Source organism: Copidosoma floridanum, unplaced genomic scaffold (genome assembly GCF_036245765.1).
Source record: "Copidosoma floridanum isolate Cflo_tuat_1 unplaced genomic scaffold, Cflo_Japanese_pri ptg000030l, whole genome shotgun sequence".
Classification (NCBI taxonomy): Eukaryota; Metazoa; Arthropoda; class Insecta; order Hymenoptera; family Encyrtidae; genus Copidosoma; species Copidosoma floridanum.
In genome coordinates, this window is record NW_028321907.1 from 31,165,287 (window position 1) to 31,187,980 (window position 22,694).

Below are 22,694 nucleotides of genomic sequence, written 5' to 3' on the forward strand. Positions count from 1 at the left end.
AAGAATTTCTAAGTTTTCAAAATTTTTGTTCATTACCTCTGTTTCCTCGACTCCTTCGTAAACTAAAGTCATGTAATACGTAATCCATAATTTTTAATCTCTTTTAAATTAAAGGTGCTACTGTGATGATCGCTTATTTTAGTGTAAAAAATGTTTTGTGCTTACAACGATACTACTTTTTACTACAAAGTAATCAGTTTGCAATCACAAAAATAAGATGCTTTACAAAATGAAATCAGTTAAAACGCGTGATTCGAAAAAGGAAGCTTTGTAATGTGTAATGAAGCTTAGTAATGAAGAGCTAAGATACTTATCGGTACTTGCTCGCCGAAGACATGTTATTTATTATATGAACTAATTAAAATCTGAGCTATTCATTGCCATCGCTTGCTCACTCAAAAAACAACTGAGTTATTTATAAAAATAATAAATATCAAATACACTACTAATACCCATCACTTTCTTGACTAATAAATGATTTTTACTAAATAAACTATGAAGTAGCATAGCTACTCATCGCCACTTGCTTGCTGGCCTACAAAATAAATTTCTTATTTAATAAACTAATAAAAATCTTAGCTACTTGTAGTCGTCACTTACTCGCCCAAAAAATACAATACTTGTTAAATAAACGAATAAATATCGAAGCTACTCATCAACGTCACTTAATTACCAAAATATAATTTGATTGTTGTATGAACTACAAAATAGCTAAATACTTTTTTTCATTCATTCAATAAGCTAATAAATAAATAAGCTACGTATAGCCGTCCCTTGCTTGCTTAGTAAATAATTTATTTATTAAATAAACTTGTAAATATCTCAGCTACTCATGGCCGTCATTTGCTTCACTAAGGAATAATTTAATATTAGTAAAAACTTATAAATAGCTGCGTTTTTCTTTGCCGTCACTTGCTCAACCAATACATCATTTATTTATTAAATGAACCAATACATGGCTAAGCTACTTATAGCTTTTACTAGCTCGCCTAAAGATTAGATTGATGTTACAAACAAATTAATAGCAGAGTTACTTACCACCATCGCTCAATTGCCAAATAAATTATTTATTTATGAATTAGACTAGTAAATTACTAAGCTTTCTATTGTCATCGTTTGCCGATCCAATGAATAATTTATTTATTAAATTAGCTCATTATTGCTATTTTTATTGAAACCATCGCTTGCTTTCCTAAAAAATAATGTATTTATGAAATAAACTAAAAAATGGCTCAGCTACTTATAGTTGTTAACTTCTCACGATATAAATAATTTATTTATAATGAGAACTAATATATGCCTGAGCCATTTATCGCCATTGCTTACTCTATACAGAATCAACTATTTAATTAATGAAGTGATGAATAGCTGAGCTACGTATAGCCTTCACTTGCTAGTACAAAAATTGATTTCTGTATTAAATATACTAATGAATGGCTAATCTACACACAGCCGTTATGTGCTCGCTCAATAAATAATGTATTTATTAAATTAACCACTCGATAATTAAGCTACTCGTCACCGTCGCTTGCTCGTCCAATAAATAATTGATTTTTAATTTAAATTCAAATAGTGAAGCTCCTTATCACCGTAGCTTGCTGGTCCAAGAAATAATTCATTTATTTAATAAATTAATAAACTTACAGCCACCGCTTGCTTGCCTGAGAAATAAATTATCCTATAAAGAAACTAACTAACAGCAAAATTATTTATAGCCATCCCTTGGTAGCTAAAAAAATAATTTCTAGGGATAAAATTTTAAGCCTTTTATAAAAGAGTTAACTTGTTCTCCAACAATGACTTGACAAGTGCTGACTTTTTATTTCGTGATTCGCTGAGGTGTTGAATGATGAAATTAAGACGCGAAGTTCAAACGCATCAGCAAGTTCCAGGTCTGTATTTATTATAGAAGTGGGAATTAAAAAAAAATATGTATGTATAAAAGGCTCCGCGTAAAGCATTTCTAAATGTAGTGTTTCCGTTAGTAGTCCACTGACGCTCATCGAGTGGAGCATTCATAGGACCAATACTATTAATTGTAACCTCTTGCTTCTTGATCAGATTTTTTGTTATTGATTTGATTTACTTGTATGTGCAGGAAAAGTTATGGTACCTTATGATTGGAAACTTCTAAGAATTTCTTATTTCTGAGCAATCCTCTATTAAAACTCTGTTACATTCATTTAGAAGGTTAAATAATACTGTGAATATTATAAAAACAAACAGTTTACCTCACGAAACATTGATGATCTCGTAAATAAAATTTGCAGTTTACTAGTCAAATTCGCTTGAAACGGAGTTTCTGAAGATCAATTTTTTTGATGCTTTACCTACTTGCGTTAACCTTGGCTTGATTCTCAACTTCTAAGTTATCAGCACCGCCACAGGGCACTAATGGCAACAATCAGCTGATATACACCCAACGGCCAACAGGCTGAGTGCCTGAGACTTCACGAGACAATATACGATTAAGCAACGTGCATGATAACCTCTGTCAGAGCGAAAGATGCTACGGCACTGTCGACAGTAACTACAGTCTCTGAAATGAGCTTCGGAAAAAAGTAAGCTTCCCCCCCCCACCTCTCTCATTCTAGTACAAGAGTGGTGGAGGGCCTGTTTTTCCGCCATGCTGACCACCCCGACCCTAGCCCACAAAATGTTAAAATTTGCAATAAAAAAAATATCAGTACACGTATTTTGAACTGCACATTTCGCCTGTACAAATTATTTTAATTGCACACGTCTGAAATGGGCAAAAAAAATTAATAAACATCAAGCACTTTTAGGGGGACACTAAACGGTCCATATCTTCGTAATTAAGGCTTGTGTTGAACTGCACACACCTCAAAAAAACTGCACATTACACGATCTTAACTGCACACTCAAATTTTGTAATTGCACACCATTATTTAGTTAATAAATCGATAAAAACTAAATGTCGTAGCTCTACTGTAAATTGTTGTGCATTACTGCGCATGCGCGTGACTATTGGCCAATCATGTGCGTTACAGTGTGCTTGCAGTACTTGCACGTTGGCGGGTATTTACAAAATATTATTTACGTAAATGTAATCGTCCTTTTGTATGTAAACATAGAAATGTCTATGTATGTGTGTATAACTATATGTTTAAAACGAAAGCAGCAAATCTGGATAATATTGAGACAGAAATTAAATAATCTTTATAGAAATAAATATAACAAGAAAAATATTATTGATCATGGGTCATGTTATCCATGGATACAACATGTATGTATGTGTGTATATACACTCCATTGCTAATGCAGAGTGCACCGACATTACCGATGGTGTAAATAGTATTACGGTTGAATTCCAACAACCCAATAACTAATGTATTTTTTTTTTTTTTATATACAGGAAGATTAAAAAAAACTTTTATCCATCTAGAAGTTACAAATATGTTTTGAAACTAAACATGATTCCTTGAAAAATATGTAAAGATTTAATTAAAAAATTTTATTTAGGACTAGATGTATCATGCAAATAATATCTGATTCACCGTTAAGTTCATTTTCCAAACCATTGACAGGCGTCTTTTGAAATTCATCGAGCAGGGTAACAAAGGCATCACGGAATTCAATGAATGGAACTTAACTCTGACTCTCCTTTATCTTGAGTAATTCAAATATTGCTTGCTCTGCTTACTCATCATTGCTCAGCTTACTTTGTCCGTTGGCCAGGCAGCTTTTGTACACAAAAAAAAGGTTCTGTTCATGTGGATCAGTGGGCTCTTCCTCCATCTCATGCCTTTCACCGGTTTCTGCCAACAGTCAAAACTGTAGAGTCCTGAGCACCTATTTAAATTTAAATTCATAAGTCATAAAAAAAGTATTTTTTAATGACTAGGCTCCTAATTTGACCAGTCAAATCAATTATTCAACAAAAATTACTAGAGCAACGGATTCATGAATGATTGAAACTGCTTTAGCACATGAAATATAAGATAACAGTCATTAAGATCTACATGCAATTGCAAAACTCTTATCTCACACTTGAAATACTTTCACTTGTGCACACATATGTACAACAGACGCAACACTGGTAAAATATTTTGCAATAACAAATAATTGGATTAACGAGAGCCAATTTCTACCAAATGTAAACTTCACATAGTGGCTTGAAATAGAGATTTATGTATTGAAAAACTGAAGAAAAAAAAAACATTTTCACAATGAGAAAAAAAGAATTTATTACTCAAGCTCCTGTGATTGGCCCATCTGGGATCATTAGCTGTATAGCCGTTGATCAAATGCTCCACTACTTTTAAAACCGTGGTATCTAACGGTGCATCGATGTATCCAGAACTGGATCTTCCAGCATAGGGAACAAGTTGGTCAAAATATCTTCATAGTTCTCTTTGTTGTGCCTTATGCTCAGATGGAACGCAGCCTGTAGTTGCTTTACGTAGTCGAAACTAGAAAACATTTCTCTAATCTCCTCCTTATTCAACAAACTCATAAATTGTTCGGGCATTAATGACAAGTTACCAGCGTGAGCATCCACGCTCAAGTTTGCATTTGAATAACTCCTGAAAAAAAACATATACGGTTTGAAGAGTAAGGTTGTTTATGAAATTAAAAAATTTCATGTTGTCAACTTACTGATTGAAATCCTGGTTTGCACAGTCCAAAGCAGTAATTGTGATTAGCTTAAGATTCCTGTTAAAAAAAACAGGCGTTCCAGAACAAATTTTAAAGATGTTCTCCACCTTGTATTCCGATAAATCTACAAACAATGATGGCATTGTTTTATTCAACACTGCTTTATTTATCTGCTTCTTCATCTTCGATTACAAGCTTGATCACTAAGTAATACCGGTAGTTAGCTCTTTTTTGGATATCATATTATTCCGGCAGATCTACTTAAAGGTTGAGGTACAGTACAAGTCATATTAAGTAAGACTTGGCCAGTGCTACTGGCTACATCCATTAATCGATTATATCTATATCAGAAGTTTGACGCAGTTCCTTCGGTGCCTGTAATCCGGAATCCGGAACCGCAAGAAGTACCTACTACTCAGTGGATTTCTTCAGATCGTCCCGTGAATGACTTGGAACAATTTTACTTACGTTTGTTTTCACATTTTTCGTTTCCTTTCAAAGTTTCAAGTTTCATTTATTTCCAACTCAACGATTCTATAATTTACTTAAGTGGAGCAGGTTATATTTATAGAGTGGTTTGACCGCACACAGTCCAACCTCAAACCGCTCAACGGCTAACGGCATGACGAAACACTACGCCGCGCCGCCGCACTGCCGCAGTCGCCGCTCGCCGCAGACGCAAACTGCGCAAATTTATTCTAACATACTACATATATATATATATATATATATATATATATATATATATATATATATATATATATATATATTTGTATGCTGCAGTAGCAGACGAAAAAACTAAGCTAATATTAAAATAAAATAACATTGTGGTCAGCACAGGACTCCGGATACTCTAAATAAGAAAATTTTGTACTTAATATTTAAAGTTTTTCAACACTTTTAACACCTACTTATAAACATATTCACACTATGTACACTATTTATAAATGAAAGTCTATAAATTTTTAAATACTATCACATTTAGCATACGTAAGAATCTATTCGCGCAAGAAATTGACGAGCAATAGGCTCGAATGGATAAATTTTACGAGGATCAGTTGCGCCAGCTCGAACACCGTCATACCGAGGCACTTAAGAGCCTGAGCGATCTGCAGCAGCTCGAGTGTGATTAGAGCACGGGAAGAGCGTGAGAAGAGCACGGGCGTGCTCAAGACATTGGAGGAACAGCTCCAAGCTTCTCAGCTCGAAGAACTGAGACTCAAGGCTGAACTTGCTAGTTTACTGAAGGATCTGAAAGAGTTGGAGAACGAGAATCAAAACCAGAGCGAAGAGTTACGGAAAGTCGAAGAGAGCAATGAACAGTTGAGCTTGCAGGTATGCGAGCTTGCCGTTGCACGTGAACAGGTGAGTTTTTTGATTCTACAGTCGAGCATTGAATATTTTTTATTATATTAATTGCTTTTTGGTTTAACTTGTCAGTAAACTTCTGTACAAAAAAAGCGCATTAATTTTACATAGCATGTACAGCAAGTATTAATATAACTATTTTTTTATGAGCTTTTTTATAATAACTTGACGTTTATGATGTAATACATTAATCTTCACAAGTGACTAATAATTTGTCATTAAATATTAAAAATGGTCATTAAATACGATCCTCAATACTTCGCACGTGCTTGGCGAATTAATGGTAAAAATATTCGTTATGATCGAAATTTACTGTCTGCACACTTGAACACTTGAATAGTAAAATTGTACTTATTTATTATATTTTAGATACCCGGAGCCTATCAACACGGCAATCGAACGCAGCTTGCAGTCCGAATCTTACGTATCGGAGGATCTGAGTGCGAATGATATATATTTTACAGAGAAGTCAGCAAGGTCCACAATTTCTTCCCCACTTTAGTACAAGTCGCTGTCGAATAGGCGCAGTCCGAGAGACCCCCTCAACAGATATCTCAATAAATTTTGCAGGTCAACTCGATAATCCTGGTAAGTCTAAAATTCACCTTAACCATTATTTTCAGACTTATTCTTTCACCCAGCTAAATTAATAATGATTGAAAATAGATAGTATGTAGAATCAGGTATCACATTGACTGTCTCAGTAATAGTGCAAAAAAATTTAATCATCAGGGAATTCTGCACGAAGTCATCAAGTATCGTCAATACAATGCGGAAAAATTTTCATTCCCAAAGACGACCACTTTGACCAAATACTTACCTTGGACGGCGTCTCCCGGAAACTACGGCTTAAAAACTTGTCTCAACTCAATGGTACAATGATGAAAAAATAATTCACTACGAAAATTCACAAAATGACGTTTAAATACTTACATAGAAAAATACGTTTTTAGCAAAACTTTACTTTGAAACATGGCGTGCATAACACAAGCGACATGGATATGAAAAATGAATTGTTCGAGCAGCTAGTCGGTTTGATTGATCTTGTTGCGCATCCAGAAAACGTGCTGATTCATATTTTGCTTAAATACGGTTACGATATTGAAAAACTTTAGGTTCTCAGTCCTGTCGAGCTTATAATTGTAAATATAGTAACTTCTAAAAAAAAAAAGTTTTTTTTGTATTATTTACTTCAATTAAACTGATGTCTCTATTTTTTCAGCTCTACACGTGTATTGAAAATCAAACGTCGCACGAGTATGATTTTAAAAAAGCCTCGATTTATTAGATTACATAGATCAAAAAAAAGAAGAGATATCTTACAAAAACAAGATTTGGGCTCGGGCAACATTAAATAAACAAATCAACTGTTTTTATTTCTTTTACAGCATTATTGAACACAACACGAAAATAAACACTTAGTTGTGCAGTTAATCAGTCTCAAAAATTCTAATAGTAGATATACAGCACTTTTTACCGGATTTTTGCGGATGCAAAATTGCAAACTCATCGAAAATTTTTCTCGGCTTCAATCGCCACACCCCTAGTCTATACTTGTACCTAGAAATTATTTGACCTGGAAACATAAACAGCTTTTATGTTAAGGGAAAAGTTGCCTGATTGGTTGATGATATTCAGATTGTTGTAAAATTTTATTTTTTACTTTCTTATGTAAATATAGTGTTGTCAGAGTATTATTTATTAAAATATTGAACAAAGTGAAAGTTAAACTCTACAAATGTGTTTAAAACGTAGTGTTTATGCAGTATAAAAATTATTCTGTATGTATTACATAGAAAATAAATATTTTAAAAAATGTATACAGGAGTTCTAAAAATTAATTGACCTTAAATTAGATACAAAGGGTTTGTTGCTGATTTTGCAATTCAACCAATCAACATGCACATTATGATGGTCTAGATATTTTGTCGAAAAATAAAGAAAGCTAGACGTTAATTGAGATGGTTAAGTTTCTAAAGTATAGAACAATGCATACCTAATTAAAAAAATTTTAATTGAATTTTTGTGCTTTTTTTCATGTGTAAATACAAATAATTCCGGGGTAAATTTGTAAATTCAATTGATCAAAGCATAATTTTTAAAGCCAAAAAAGTGATTATTCATGTCAAAAGTATATTTGCATGATACATCTAGTCCTAAATAAAATTTTTTAATTAAATCTTTACATATTTTTCAAGGAATCATGTTTAGTTTCAAAACATATTTGTAACTTCTAGATGGATAAAAGTTTTTTTTAATCTTCCTGTATATAAAAAAAAAAAAAATACATTAGTTATTGGGTTGTTGGAATTCAACCGTAATACTATTTACACCATCGGTAATGTCGGTGCACTCTGCATTAGCAATGGAGTGTATATACACACATACATACATGTTGTATCCATGGATAACATGACCCATGATCAATAATATTTTTCTTGTTATATTTATTTCTATAAAGATTATTTAATTTCTGTCTCAATATTATCCAGATTTGCTGCTTTCGTTTTAAACATATAGTTATACACACATACATAGACATTTCTATGTTTACATACAAAAGGACGATTACATTTACGTAAATAATATTTTGTAAATACCCGCCAACGTGCAAGTACTGCAAGCACACTGTAACGCACATGATTGGCCAATAGTCACGCGCATGCGCAGTAATGCACAACAATTTACAGTAGAGCTACGACATTTAGTTTTTATCGATTTATTAACTAAATAATGGTGTGCAATTACAAAATTTGAGTGTGCAGTTAAGATCGTGTAATGTGCAGTTTTTTTGAGGTGTGTGCAGTTCAACACAAGCCTTAATTACGAAGATATGGACCGTTTAGTGTCCCCCTAAAAGTGCTTGATGTTTATTAATTTTTTTTGCCCATTTCAGACGTGTGCAATTAAAATAATTTGTACAGGCGAAATGTGCAGTTCAAAATACGTGTACTGATATTTTTTTTATTGCAAATTTTAACATTTTGTGGGCCAGGGTCGGGGTGGTGCCATGCTGAAAATATCCGTGCCATCACTGTATAGCATACGCTGCGCGCAGTCACGCATGAGTGTGGCTAGTGACAGTCTAGTGGTGTATAAGAGCTTTTGTTTCCACAACATCCATCCGTGAAACTTAAGATCTTAGTAAACATTCCTGCAGCTAACATTACACTGTTTGCAAGCACTTTGTATTTTAAAGAGCGTGTTATCTGTGTACTGAAGAGGAACGATTGGGCTTCCAGACAACTTAAAGGTAAAAACACTTCTGTGGCTGAGACTCAACTTGGATGTATCTTAGTTTGACCATTTTGAGAATGTACAGGCATTAGAATCGGTATAAGAACGACATTTTCACCAATAACTGTCAGTTAAGTTATACTTTAGTATTAAAGACATCAAATTAAAAAAAAAAAAAAAAAAAAAAATTGTGAGACATACCGGAAAAAAATTTTTTTTCGCTATTTGAAAAAATCGTACATACGAATAGAATGAAATTTATAGCACGATCACTGAGGCTTCATCTATTTCTTAAACTTACCTTATCGCGCTATCGCACGACTTAATTGGATATTATTTTTTTATGCAAGAAATTTTTTTCTTTTTTTATGCATAATTAAGCTAAACTATTGTATTGTACATAGGGTACAGGTTGCTTCATCCTGAGGATGCTGACTTGATCAGTGACACGTTCACATGTATTAAAATCAAAAATGAGTACACCACACTTGACTTCTCAGTTATCCTACTTGCTTCATTTGAGAGCTAAAAAAGTAAAATGTGAAAGAATATTAATTATAATTTTCATATATTTTTAATATCGTACGGTATTTTTATGTCTCAGTTATACCTGTAAACAAGGGTTTTTTCTCAACCATACTTGTTTTTTTTTTGTTAAACTATCTCCTTTTTCTACTAACAAAGTGAAGCAATCGTTTCAAGCATACTCTAGCTGTTATTAAGCCTAATGGAAGTATATCTTCCAATGAACGATTAAACTCGCTGTACCAACTTTTTTAAAATCAATAGTGTCTCAAGTAATGAACTGGCCAGCTGTTGACTTTCTTAAAAAGGAATCCCAGTAGATACTGACATTCATAGAAAAATCCACTATTCGTTTTTAAAATCGGATAAGTGATCTTTCAGCATTTTGGGTACTCATATCAAAAGAGCTTGAGAAAAGAATTTCAATATTTTTCGACGGGATTTAAACCCACGGCTCCTTAAGTTTGTCCGACTAAGAGGCTAGCACACGATAACCATTGAGGCATCAAAGTTTTTTTTACATTTTTAATAAACTTAAAGTAAAAAGTATTTTCTTCAGGAATTTTGAATACATGTGGATGTATGTATGTAACAAGAATTGTAAAAATTAGCATCGTTTAAACTATTTATCTTTTTTTGTAGTTGCATAAGATAAATAGCTAACAAGCTCAAGCCCAGACAAAAAAGACTTTTGCAATAATTAAATTCATAATAATCTACTAATTTAGAGTAGAGGTATTCAAAAGTATAAGTGTACGTATAAAATTAGATCACTTACACTGAGAAAATATCGGTGCAGCAGCTATCTTCGTACGTGTACAGAAAACACTAGAACACATATTATACATCAAATCAAATTGTTGGCAAGGTTCTAACAGTATTTTTTGAACTACATTTTTCTTTAAAGAAGTTGTAATATATTGCTAAAACTGTTGGAATTGGCGAAATTTTAGTAAACACTCGCATCTCCTATTTCTTTTTAGTACTATTACGTCCGAACTTCAAAGTGAAGAGCAGGAGTCATAGATTCGTTATACAAACAAATAAATTTATTTTTTTATTCGTCAGGAACCAAAGGCACTATTTGCTCTTATTTACAGAAGACTTTACTTTTAAATCGTTGACTCGGCGTTGTGGTGTTAAGTTTCAATGAATGGCATGTATGGAGTGGTGTTAATGTGTGGTATGCCGAGTTAATGTTGACCAAATGTTTGGGTTTTTATTTTATATAATACAATTATAGCGTCTTTTATTTGTCTCTTTATCTCACATCATTGTAAAGGTCTTTCTCATACGTTATCTGTTTATTTTTGCTTCACAAACAGTTCAATTTCACATTTAGAGTGTTTTAACAATTTATAGTTTTTTTCAACTTAACTTACTTCTACGATCGTTGGTTAGCCACTGCTTACGATGATGATAATTAGGCTGCTGCTTTTAACGTCGGAATCCAAGTCAACGGATCTTTCTTTCTTGTTTCTCTTTGATTCACTTTCCAGGTGAGTCTACAGTGGCCTACTTTGCTCAAGCTTTTCTCAGACAGCTTAGTCACCAAATTTTACATTTGCTTGAAATGCACGCTTTTAACACGCCACTTAATCACCAAAATAATTCTAACCTTCGCTTAAAAGATGTAACTGAACTCACTTTTTAACCTTTATAGTTACCTAATTACTTTTGATTGACACAAGCATTATCGCGGTGCAATAAGTATACAGAGATTGATGGTTAAAAACTCCGACCTGTCAGATTTTACATTTGGGTATACGTTGGTATCAAAATTGGGTACGATATTCAAAGTGGATCATACGCAGTAACAGATATTACAATTATTAATTATTAATATTTTTGCATGCAATTCTGCAAGTTAATGTTATAAAATGAGCGCTCATAAATTAATTTATTATAATGTTAAAAAATAATTAATTATATTTTGGTAGTTTACTTAAAAATTTTCAGTACATTTATGTTATTTTATATTATTTATACGTAAATTTTAAAATTGACGTTGTTTTCAAAGACGTGCGAAAAATGTGTATCTTGATAGAATTATTGACAGAAGTTAAATAATCCAGGATTATTGTTGTATAACCATCCATAGCATTATAATAAAACCAAAACTGAATGTTCTTGTATTTGCTTAATGTTTTTTATATTATCGGTTCGTAAATTACTTGCGTATTACACACATGCTTATCGTATATATTCGTAAATATACATACACGCGTGTGCACACGATAGTTATGTTACGTACACTTATACATGAAAAATAAAGTCTCCCGATAAGTTTATATGCTACACTGAGAAAACACTGGTGATGCTGAATTGTAGTTATAATAACATACTAAAGTCGGGGTATGCACGCTCCACCAATTTTGGGAAGCAATCCACTTCCAAACGGTAACGCATCTACTTGTAAGCTTTGTAGTACACAAAAAATTGAATGTTGAGTAGTGACTTCAGCGTGGTTTATCCATAATCGAAGAATATGTACTTTACAAAATATGGCAAAAGTGTCCGTCTGTATGTGTGTATGTCATCAGTAATGTCTCAGGATTTACACGACCAATTTTGATGCAACATGGCTTTTTTTGGTTTAATCTTTGGCATTGCTATTACATTTTTATGTTCATAAAATGTTGTTACATAAATTTAAGAAAATATTCTTAAACAAGTATTTATTGCAAAAAACATTATTTTTTAGTATTTATCAACTGATTTTGATTCAAAATAGTTTTCTTCTTTATAATCAGATGTTTATTACTGCTCAGGTAAACAAATTTTCTTTTATCAATTTTTTCTTCGAATTAAAAAAAAAACTAATTTTTTTTTTTAATTTTTTTGGTTTGAAGGGGGCTCCCTTTTAGTACAAATAATACACTTTATATGGACTCATAGATTTATTTTATTGAATGTGATAATAAAGAGATAGTGTAATATGGAATCGAGGTACTTGTAAACGTAGAAAAAAATTTTTTTATCTATTTAATATACATACACGGAGTAAGAGAAAAAAGAAAGAAGAACCATAAAAATAAAAAGCAACTTTTATAAAATTTACTACATTTAATTTAAATAAAGTTCTTAACTTTCGAATTACACTCCCAACAGACAGGAATCTTTTTTGTTTTTTGTCTGATTTTCATTCTTATAAGCTTGTTGTGCTCTTTACAAAATTAAATATAAAGTGTAACGAACAGTTTTATCTATATCTTTACACATTAAATATTTTTGAAAAATTTCCATGGTGATATTATATTCAATTTTCCAAAAAACTTTTAAAAATTATAAGTAAATGAAAAATTAAAAAGATTCCTGTCTTTTAAATGCGATGGTGAAATTAGGAATTATACTCAAATGGAAAATAGTAAATTTTATGCATTAATTATTTTCTGTCTTAATCATTACTATTTTTTTGTATTTACTGTAAATTTATTATTGCATTACAACAGACAGCTACATTAATAATTACAAATTTTGTAATATTTCGTGGCAGGAAAATACCTCCAGTGTATTTGGATACCTAGTTTTGGATAATATGCATAACTGACTTCAGAATTTAATTCACTATAGAATTAAAATCCACGTTAAACAAAAAATTTAAAGTGTATATTGTACTTACTGAAATTTTTCAGAATGTGTGTATAAATATTTTATCACACATATCTTAGGATTTCCTTCATTTATCTTAATTTGACAATAAAAGAAGTATTGTTTATAAAACTAATACTCCATAATCGAGTCATAAGCTTTAACTTCTTCAGTACGAATAAATTATATACTATTTTTACATATTAAAATTATATAATTTATGTAAATAAGAAAGTTGCATGCCAAAACTTTCAAAGCTGTTTTCAACCTCGAATAGATTCTGTCATTGTTGTCATGTTACCAAAAACGATGATTTTTATTTTCATTGAAAAAAGAATAAATTGAATGCAAACGTGAAGGGTTGATGCAGAGGAAACGGTTTTTTAAATTTATTTATTATGTTCATCCTTAATTATCGGCATTATCATCCATTAACGTTAAAGCATGTTAACAGCGCAAATTTTTAGTAGACAGGGGTTGTTCTCTCGCACGAAATTAAAAGTATGTCAGCCGTCTGTATTCAGTAAGGTATCTAACCAAACGTACGGGTAGCGTCGCTGCCCTGCTTTTGGAAATGCTATGGTTCCAAACAAGAGAGCAGCTCTCCCAAGCTGTGAGGGCACTATGGAGCAAAAGCAAAGTGTCGTAGCCGTTCTGGTCAGAACTACAGCGTCACTAATTTTCTCTTAGTGTGCATACTACTTACTCTAGGCAAGAAGTTGGAAAAGATGAGAATATCTAAGCTAGTGCTCATGGTGATAAATGTGCACGATCTAAAGGTACGTCACTGAACCAAAGTCAATATCATGTCTTGTTTTTATAAAATATCTTGAAATATAGGAGTTATAAAGAAAAAAATGTTAATGTCAAAATTATAACATGAGTCAAAAGTTGAAAGTGCATGGTTATCAATCATTTAAAGTTCTGTAATATTTCTGATCAGGCTTCCAAATAGGAAACTAAATGTTTGATTTCATAAGTTATTGGACATATAACCGCTGATTAAAATAGTGTAATAATGTCGAGAATCCCAAAAAATTTTTATTATTAAATATTATCATCGATAGTAGAGTAAATTTTCGGTAAGCTTATTTTTTTGTTTACTACCATATAAAACGAAACGTTTCTGTCACTTCTGAATTTCAGCTTTGAGCATGAATAGAGGACACTGCGGTTATTCTCAGAGCAAATGTAGCAACTCACTACTTCAACTATATGTACAGGTTAACAAGCAGTACTATACTACAATGCTAGCAGTTCAACTACTGCTTGCCACCTTAAAGCAGTGAGGGAGCTGTACCTGCGACGTATATGCAAATTTAAAATCTGCTTATCATTTATAAAAAACAGTAGTAACGGCAGTGCACCTAATAACTCTGCTGAACTGCATTCGTTGAAGCAAAACGAGTACATGATCTGTAACATAACAATACCTGACATGTGCTGTAGTTGGACAAGTATGTAACACAGCGCAGTTGGTGCTCTTGTTGCATTTTCACGGAGGTCCAGCTCTCCCAGCTCTGTAAAAATAGTACAGGCGCCATCGTCCACCAAATACAGAGGCATGTTGCTTAATATGAACTCGGGCAAGTGAAGTAGCTGTATAGACTTTTTTTTAACGTTCTACTGTTTTAAATTTTATATTACAACGTAATCATCCTGACCACAATTCTCAGCAACCTGTATGCTAAAGGGTTGAATTGCACTTCATTATAAGTTCTTTTAAATTATAACAAAGAGTACACACTTCATAATGAACCAATAACGATTGAAGTACTAAAGTGAAAGTTATGTAGATAAATACAAACTTTCTTAGAAAGATCAAGGATTAATATTGTAAGATAAATTAATTATGATTTACTAAATTCACAGCTGACTAGTTAAGGCAGTTCTCTTGTCAACTGCTCTAGTCAAGTGTGAGAGATTGACTTGTGTATATATACATATACTGGTGGAACTCTACGACTGCGTGCTTTATGCACCAACCTTCACAATTATTTGTTAGTTTATTCTTTAGTCAACAGCAAATATATTTACATAAAAGATGTATTTATGGAATATGAGACGGGTCTTGCGTGGAATGCGTGCAATAATAAAAAAAAATGCCTCCATGTATTTCCTATTTTTCTACATTTTTCAGATCCTGGTATTCTTTCTGGTGTATACTGTAATACTTGGGATCATTACTGTGTTTTCTATTCATTAAACAGTTCTTATTTTCGCTTTAGTAATGTATTTAAATAATTTTGTTATTTTTTACTTATTCTGTTACATTATCTATTTACTATACTTAAATTTCTGATTTATATTGCTAGTGCTTCGACTTCTAAATTTCACTTTTATTGCAAAATGTATATAAATTTTATCATTATATTGATTGACTTTCATATATGTTGCGGCCACAAATTTATTCGTGTGGTTAAAAGAACCACTGAGAAACACTGCACGAGGCACTATGAAACTTCAAAACAGTAGTATCATCAATTTGTGATGGACGTAAATAAGCTATCAATAATATAATTAATACTAAATCTTGTTAGTGTGACCCAATAAATTGTAAGTAATTGAATAAATTGTTTTAATTTGGTTTCAAAAAATAATATAGTAAATAAATTTCATCCATATTATTTTAATTGAGCAGTCCTATCTAAACAAAAAATAAATAAAGCTCACGGGATAAATACCAGGAGACCCACGAATGAGACTGTAAAAGAACGGTAAAGACGATACTCTAAATATGTCCAGACATAAAAAATTGGCATCCCTTATGTGTTCCTTGATGAGCATCGCTTCTAACCTATTTCATATTGCATAAATACATATTTTATGTAAATATATTTTTTTATCACTTTCAGGAGCACGAAATAATAAATATTAGTGGTATAAAAAGCGCGCAGGAGGGTGGAGCCATAGATGCGTATTGTTTAAGACTTTTCTAGCAAACTTTATATAAATGTTATCATCTCATTCATAAACATTAAAATACGTTGCTTTATCCACACTCAATAAGTGATACTTTCTCCTTTAATGAAGTTTAAATTTATTTTATTTGAGAAATATGTACATTCATTATGTGTTGTTAAAATAACACTATTAAAATTAGAATCTGACTCTTAACCAAATATTTTGAAACATACATCATCTGTTAACTATTTTTCCGAAGTACCAAAAGACTTTACATTTTCATTTCCTATTTTTCACAATTTTAAAAATTTGGTGTCACTTTAGCAAAGATAATTACATCATTAATGTTCTTAAATAATGGTGTAAGGAGTAAAAATTTTATTAATTTTGATATTATTTTTATACTTTTTTAATGACAGGAAGAATTCATCGAAAATCAGACCCTATAAGAAATTTATTTGTTCAAAAGATGTTTTTCATTTACGTTAAAACGTTGTTAAGTATAAGCAACTATTTTTAAAGCTTTTTAGGGAACATTAAACTTCATCCCAAATAATTTAATAATTTAATTAATTAGCAGCCATTTTTTTCAGATTGTAGTTTCAAGAATGCACTTTCAACAATGAATATTAATTTGATCTTCCTCAAAAATCTCATTATTTTGAGAATCGTGTTCTAATAAACTAATACTCACATTTTTTCTAAATTTTTCACATATTTTTTGGTCTTTTAAACTTTAAGCACCTTTTTCTAATTTAATATTAAAGAAAAAATACTTCTAGACCATTAGAAGACTAACATCCAATTTACGTACGGTTATAATTTTTTTTACCCGTCATTCTTTCCTTTTCTTCATTCTATTGTTAAAAACGTTATGTTCCTGTTTTGCTGAACAGTCGACTTAATTCAATTCGAACAAAACTGTTAAAAAACTTTTCTGGATATTCATGGATTTATCCAATTTTGTCACTTCATAAGTAAAAATTTCCATGCCTTCAAGGTATACTGGTGGATTAGTAACTATAACTTCTACCACTTGTAAAAAATGTTTGTATTTTCTTTTCAAAATTTGTAAAATGCGTATTGATATACAGAATTAAACATTTCAACACATACTTTACAATTTCATGACGTGTTTAATCACTTTCTTCTCAATTCAAAACTAATTACACAATTATATATTTGTACAGTTATAGAGTTATATTTTCATGAACATAACTGTCAGGGGGCAAAAGAGGCTGTATAAAATTACGGACGAGGAAAAGCTCAAAAAAAAGTTAAAAACAATTAAACTGCAAAAAATATCTATTATTCTTATTAAGTTACATAAGAGAGGATGAATAAGGAATCAAATGGGGGCCATATACATGTATATGCGTGTGTGAGTGTGTGTGTATATGGCCTCTATTTGATCCTTTATTGACCACTTTTTATGTAACTTAATAAGAATAATAGATATTTTTTGCACATTTTCATTGTTCTTAACGTTTTTTCGACTTTTTCCTCGTCCCTAAGCGCCCTTCACCATCGTTACGATTTTATACAGCCTCCTTCGCCCTCTTACAGTTATATTCATAAAAATATAACTCTTTAACTATATAAATATGTAGTTGTATAATTACTTTAGAATTGAGAAGAAGGTGATTAAAAATGTCGCAAAATTGTAAAGTAAGTGTTTAAATGTGTAATTTTGTATATCAATACCCACTTAACAAATTTAGAAAAAAAAATACAAACATTTTTTACACGTGATAAATACATATATATATTTATATATTACAAATATAGACATGAATATATATATATATATATATATATATATATATATATTCATGTCTATATTTGTATGCATCTTATATAATATAGCTGTAAGACCAAATTTAGTCTCCAACCCACCCATGCCCACTCTCTACCCCCTTGCCAATCATCAAAATTTTAGAATATAATTCGAGCCACCCCTCAAAATAAGGTTAGAATCTTAATGTTCCTTCCTTATTTTAATCCAAAAAAAATTCTACTTTTTTCCAGACCCCCCTCACCCCCCGTCACCACTACTCAGCCTCCCTCATGATTTTAAGGGCCCTCACCGATCCCCCTCTGGTCACCCCTCTGGTTACCCACTATGATTTAATTATATTTAACGAGCGCGCGGTGGCTCAGTCAGCTAGGTCGTGGATTGTGGATTGGCACGCGGGAGACCGTGGTTCAATTCCCGGCCAGTGCGACTTTTCGGGCAAGTACCTCTGTGATTTTTCACAAGTACCTCTGTGATTTGTCACCACGCAATGCTCCTCGAGGAGGGTTTAGGCGACCTTCTCGCAGCAAAAATTGCCTAATTTTCCCCTGTCCCCTCCTTTCATAGAAGGCCTCCCACCCCTTTCCTTGTCCCTTTCCTAAGTACTAAGTGCCCATAGTGGTGCCCTTATTAAAAGGAGCCGGATGTAGAGCACTATAATATAAAAATATTTGAGGAAGCTTGTAACGTTATGCTGCCATATTAACTGAGAACATCTTTCGCATGGTTTATAATATCTGAAGACATTTGTGGTAAGTCTAATTGAGAATTATTCCAAAAAATTTTATTAAAGATTTAGAAGACAATAAGCTTAATAATGCTTTATTACATTAAAATAAAATTTTCTAATTTCAAGAAAAATGATGTATAGATTATGGATTACCAGAACCCAATGTAACAATAACATCTGAATTTATTGAGGACAATAAAACAGTAATCGATTTAGAAAGAATTTTCAAGGATTAATTTTTGAAGCTGAATAGTGATCAAAACCAAAATTTTAATGGAATTATTAATAGTAATACAATATTATATTTCATTAATGGTCTATGAGGTTCTTGGAAAACATTTTTGTATCAAACATTAATTTTTCATTTTTTTTTACAGAATATAAAGGTTATATCCATGGCTTGGATGGGAATTACCCCAATTTCATTACCTAAATAGATAACAAGTCATATAAAATTATGATCATCATTTGATTTAAGTAACATTGAAAATTGTTTTTTGAACTTTTAAACTATGTAATAAGCATCCATTATTTAGAACTTAATTGAATAATAAATTAAACTTATTGAATTAAAAAAAAAAATAATCATTACAAAAGTTTTAAATGTAATTTTCGCAAAAATCTGTATCAAAATGTTATAAATTGAACACGTAGAGTTACAGAAATTGTCACCAAATTTACTATGACTTCTGAAGTAAACGGATAGGCTACAATTGGCGAATACATAGAAACACATTTTTTAAATAAAATTTTCAGTTCCATAAAACATAAAAATAACAGTTTCAGCATAATTTTTTCTTACAACTATTATAAATGTACTGCATTAGTTATATTCCCTCTGTGTAAGATGCGTTCTAAGCACTAAATTTTTTTTGCAGTCACTAGACAAAAAATAGTCATTTCTTACTATGTGCAACTGCCGCTTTTCGCCCTCAGGTCATAATTTTTGCCCTTGGAATCACTTCGAGATCACGGGCGAAAATGGTTTTTGCACCCTCCGGGCCAAAGTAATTTTCTGCTTTAGTAGGTAAGAAAAACATTATACGCGACTTGGGCACCAACATACAACAATCGCGCTCTTTGGGCTCTCATCTTTGTAATTTGTGCCCTAGTGACGTATAACGTATCAAAAAAGTTGAAACTTATAAACTTAATTACTAGTTAATACTACGTAAGACTTATGAGTGTAAAACTTTTTTTTTCACCTCATGGATGGCTTTAAAGATTTGAAATTAATGATATTAATAATAAAAAAAAGCATATTTAATAAAAAATTTACATATCTTTACTTATATTTTGTAGAAAAAAAAAAAAAAAAACATGAGTGTATTATTTTAGTTAAACTTGGAAGGTACGTAAAAGCAAAATAATATAAATGTATGACAGTAAAAATTTGAAAAGAAGCATCAAGATGTAAAATTACCGAAAATAGTGGTCTTATTGAAATAAGGGATTTAGTTTTTCAGACCCATAAGAAGATTTTATTGGTAAAAATGTAAGAAGTGCTTTAATATTTTGATTATGAAGCCTACAGCAAAACTCGAGAAACTTTTTTGTAGGACATTTATTCACTTTTTTATTTACATCATCTCTTACGATTTCTATTCTCTGATTTGTGAGTGGTTAAATATCTCATCTACTTAGAGTATTCATTCTATCTTTAAATGTTTACTGCCCCCTAAATAGAAAAAATTGTCTTTATACCTAATGCACATGCAACCCGGTTAAGCCTGGTGCTTGCCTTACCAACATACACCATTAGGTATAAAAACTTCTACATTTACTTTACAGGTCGAATATTATTTGAATACACTATAAAAATTGATTGCTAATAATTCAACGAAAATTTTTTTTTGTTACAGATTCCTATAGGGACCAGATAGTTAAATTTTATAGGATTCAATTCAGTGTCCAAAAATTTATCAGGTTCAGAAATTTAAACTTAACTTTTAATCAGTTTTCCTATCTCAAAGTAAAATGATACGCTGGCCGAGATCCATTTATCACTACCACCCTAAGTATTGTTCATAATTAGGTATACGATTATTTTGTGTTAAAATATTGGTTATATAATTTTAAATAATAATATTTGTGAAAAGTCATGAAAAAATTCTTACACATTATTGACAACTTCCCAAGATCCATATGGATGTTGTTTTTCAGGAATACTATAATCTCGTCTGTACACAAATTCCTTTCTGATTAATTCTTCAGTCCGACTATTGCTGACGGTTTCTTTTTTTGTTCTTTCAAGATATTCTTTTCTCACTTTCTTCAGTTGTTCTCGGGCCTCATTAGCTCTTTGTTCTTCGATGCTACTTGGTTTTAACTTAAACTTTTCCTTATCAATTTCTTTAAAAAACTGTTCTTGAATAGCTTGATTTTTTGCTTGTTCAGTTTGCTCTTCTAAAGATACATATCCTTCTGTAGGTAATTCCCATACTAACTCTGCGACGAGAAATAGTGTAAGTTAGAAGAGAAAATTTAATAGAAAGTATTAAAAATTTATGCTGTTATTGTCGTCATCATCATTATTATAATTATCATCATCATCATTATCGTCATCATCATAACTGTCACCATTAGTATTACTATGACCGATATTACTACCTTTACGACCACTACCATAGTCACAGCTGCCTACATCATCATCGTCTTTGTCATCATTATCATTTATTTCTATCATAATTTAGCAAATACAAGTATTTTTTTATGTAAATAATTGATGCAAGAATAAAAGTAGTACTTAGATATTTTTGTAAAACAATGTTTAGATTGATCTTAAGTAAATTATGTAAGCAGAATTTAAAAAGAAGTTACAATATTATATTGTATGTGAGTAAGTGTTTAAAATATTTGTGTACTATGAAATTCTAGAGCTAATGATGGGATTAGTTATAAAAACTTAAGTTAATCGCATGTCAAGTCTTTGTTGTGAGTAACATTTTCATCAAAATTACTATTTTATTTCTGTGCAAATGTTTTTGTCATTTAAATAAAAATAAATGAATCTCCCTAGACTTTTCTGCGTATTGTGAAGAAATTTTATGCTAGTTAAATTATAAAATTGTATTTAACAGGGGATGAGAAAGGAGTGTTTGTTTAGATATATTTTTACAAGTACTTAACAGTTTAGTTTTAATACGCGTAAGCAATAAAGTGAGAGATGCAGTCTCATAAAATAAGGATAATAAGGGAACTAGAGAGTATTGGTTATGTAACTTTTTGATTGTTTTGTAATAACATCAATTTTTACTTTCAGAAGCATTTTAAAAGTGGCCTTTAATCCTTATTTTACTTAGTCAGCGTTTCAAAAAAATTCGTATTCTATACGATTTTAAGTTTAAGAATATACCATTCTTGTTAAATATGGTAATGGTGAATTTATAATAGATAAAATTAAAAAAAATATTTACAGAACGTTTCCAACACAAATTAGTTCAAAATCAAATTGGAATTTTTAGACAGTTTTCTGTAAGTGAATTACACAAAAACAGTTTTTTTAGATGCTTATGCTTAGCACTCAACAAAATATAACTATATCGTCAAACCTGTTACGACAGCAAATTTATTCATTTCCCAGCAATTATCAGAAATACGAAGTAAAACATCAAGCTGCTTACTCAAGTAGCTCTTATTTATTAAATCTCACCAATCAAATCTAAAACTCGATCTCCTAGAAAGTAAAAAATTTCAATGCTAGTTTGAGTGCTAAAAATTGTTTTTTCTTTTAATTCTTCTTTTAAAAAATAGATTAAAAAATAAAAAAAGTTAGAAAAGTCAAACAAAAAAAGCAAAATCAGTAATAAGGAAATAAACAACAAAATATTTTCTTATATACAAATAGATTATTAATTTTCTTGAAACTGAAAAAAACTCTTTTGCAATAGCTTACTATAGTGGGCACTCGAAAAATCTTGAATA

The 22,694-nt window shown here is 31.1% G+C and overlaps 1 protein-coding gene and 1 long non-coding RNA gene across 3 annotated transcripts in view; one reads left to right on the forward strand and one right to left on the reverse strand.

Moving 5' to 3' along the window:
- The window catches only part of LOC106640133 (uncharacterized), a 263,376-nt gene that overhangs the window by 7,806 nt on the left and 232,876 nt on the right, over positions 1-22,694 (reverse strand). The window contains exon 5 of the mRNA XM_089596750.1: positions 20,888-21,218. Within this exon, the coding sequence (XP_089452876.1) occupies positions 20,888-21,218 (331 nt within the window). The remainder of the gene's footprint in view (positions 1-20,887; positions 21,219-22,694) is intronic.
- LOC149373587 (uncharacterized) lies at positions 5,622-7,627 on the forward strand. Of its 2 annotated transcripts, none has more exons than XR_016293368.1 (5): positions 5,622-5,985; positions 6,358-6,576; positions 6,655-6,861; positions 6,942-7,130; positions 7,211-7,627. It is a non-coding gene; the product is annotated as an uncharacterized LOC149373587 (long non-coding RNA). The 2 variants fall into 2 exon arrangements; XR_016293369.1 differs by having other exon boundaries at positions 6,721-6,861.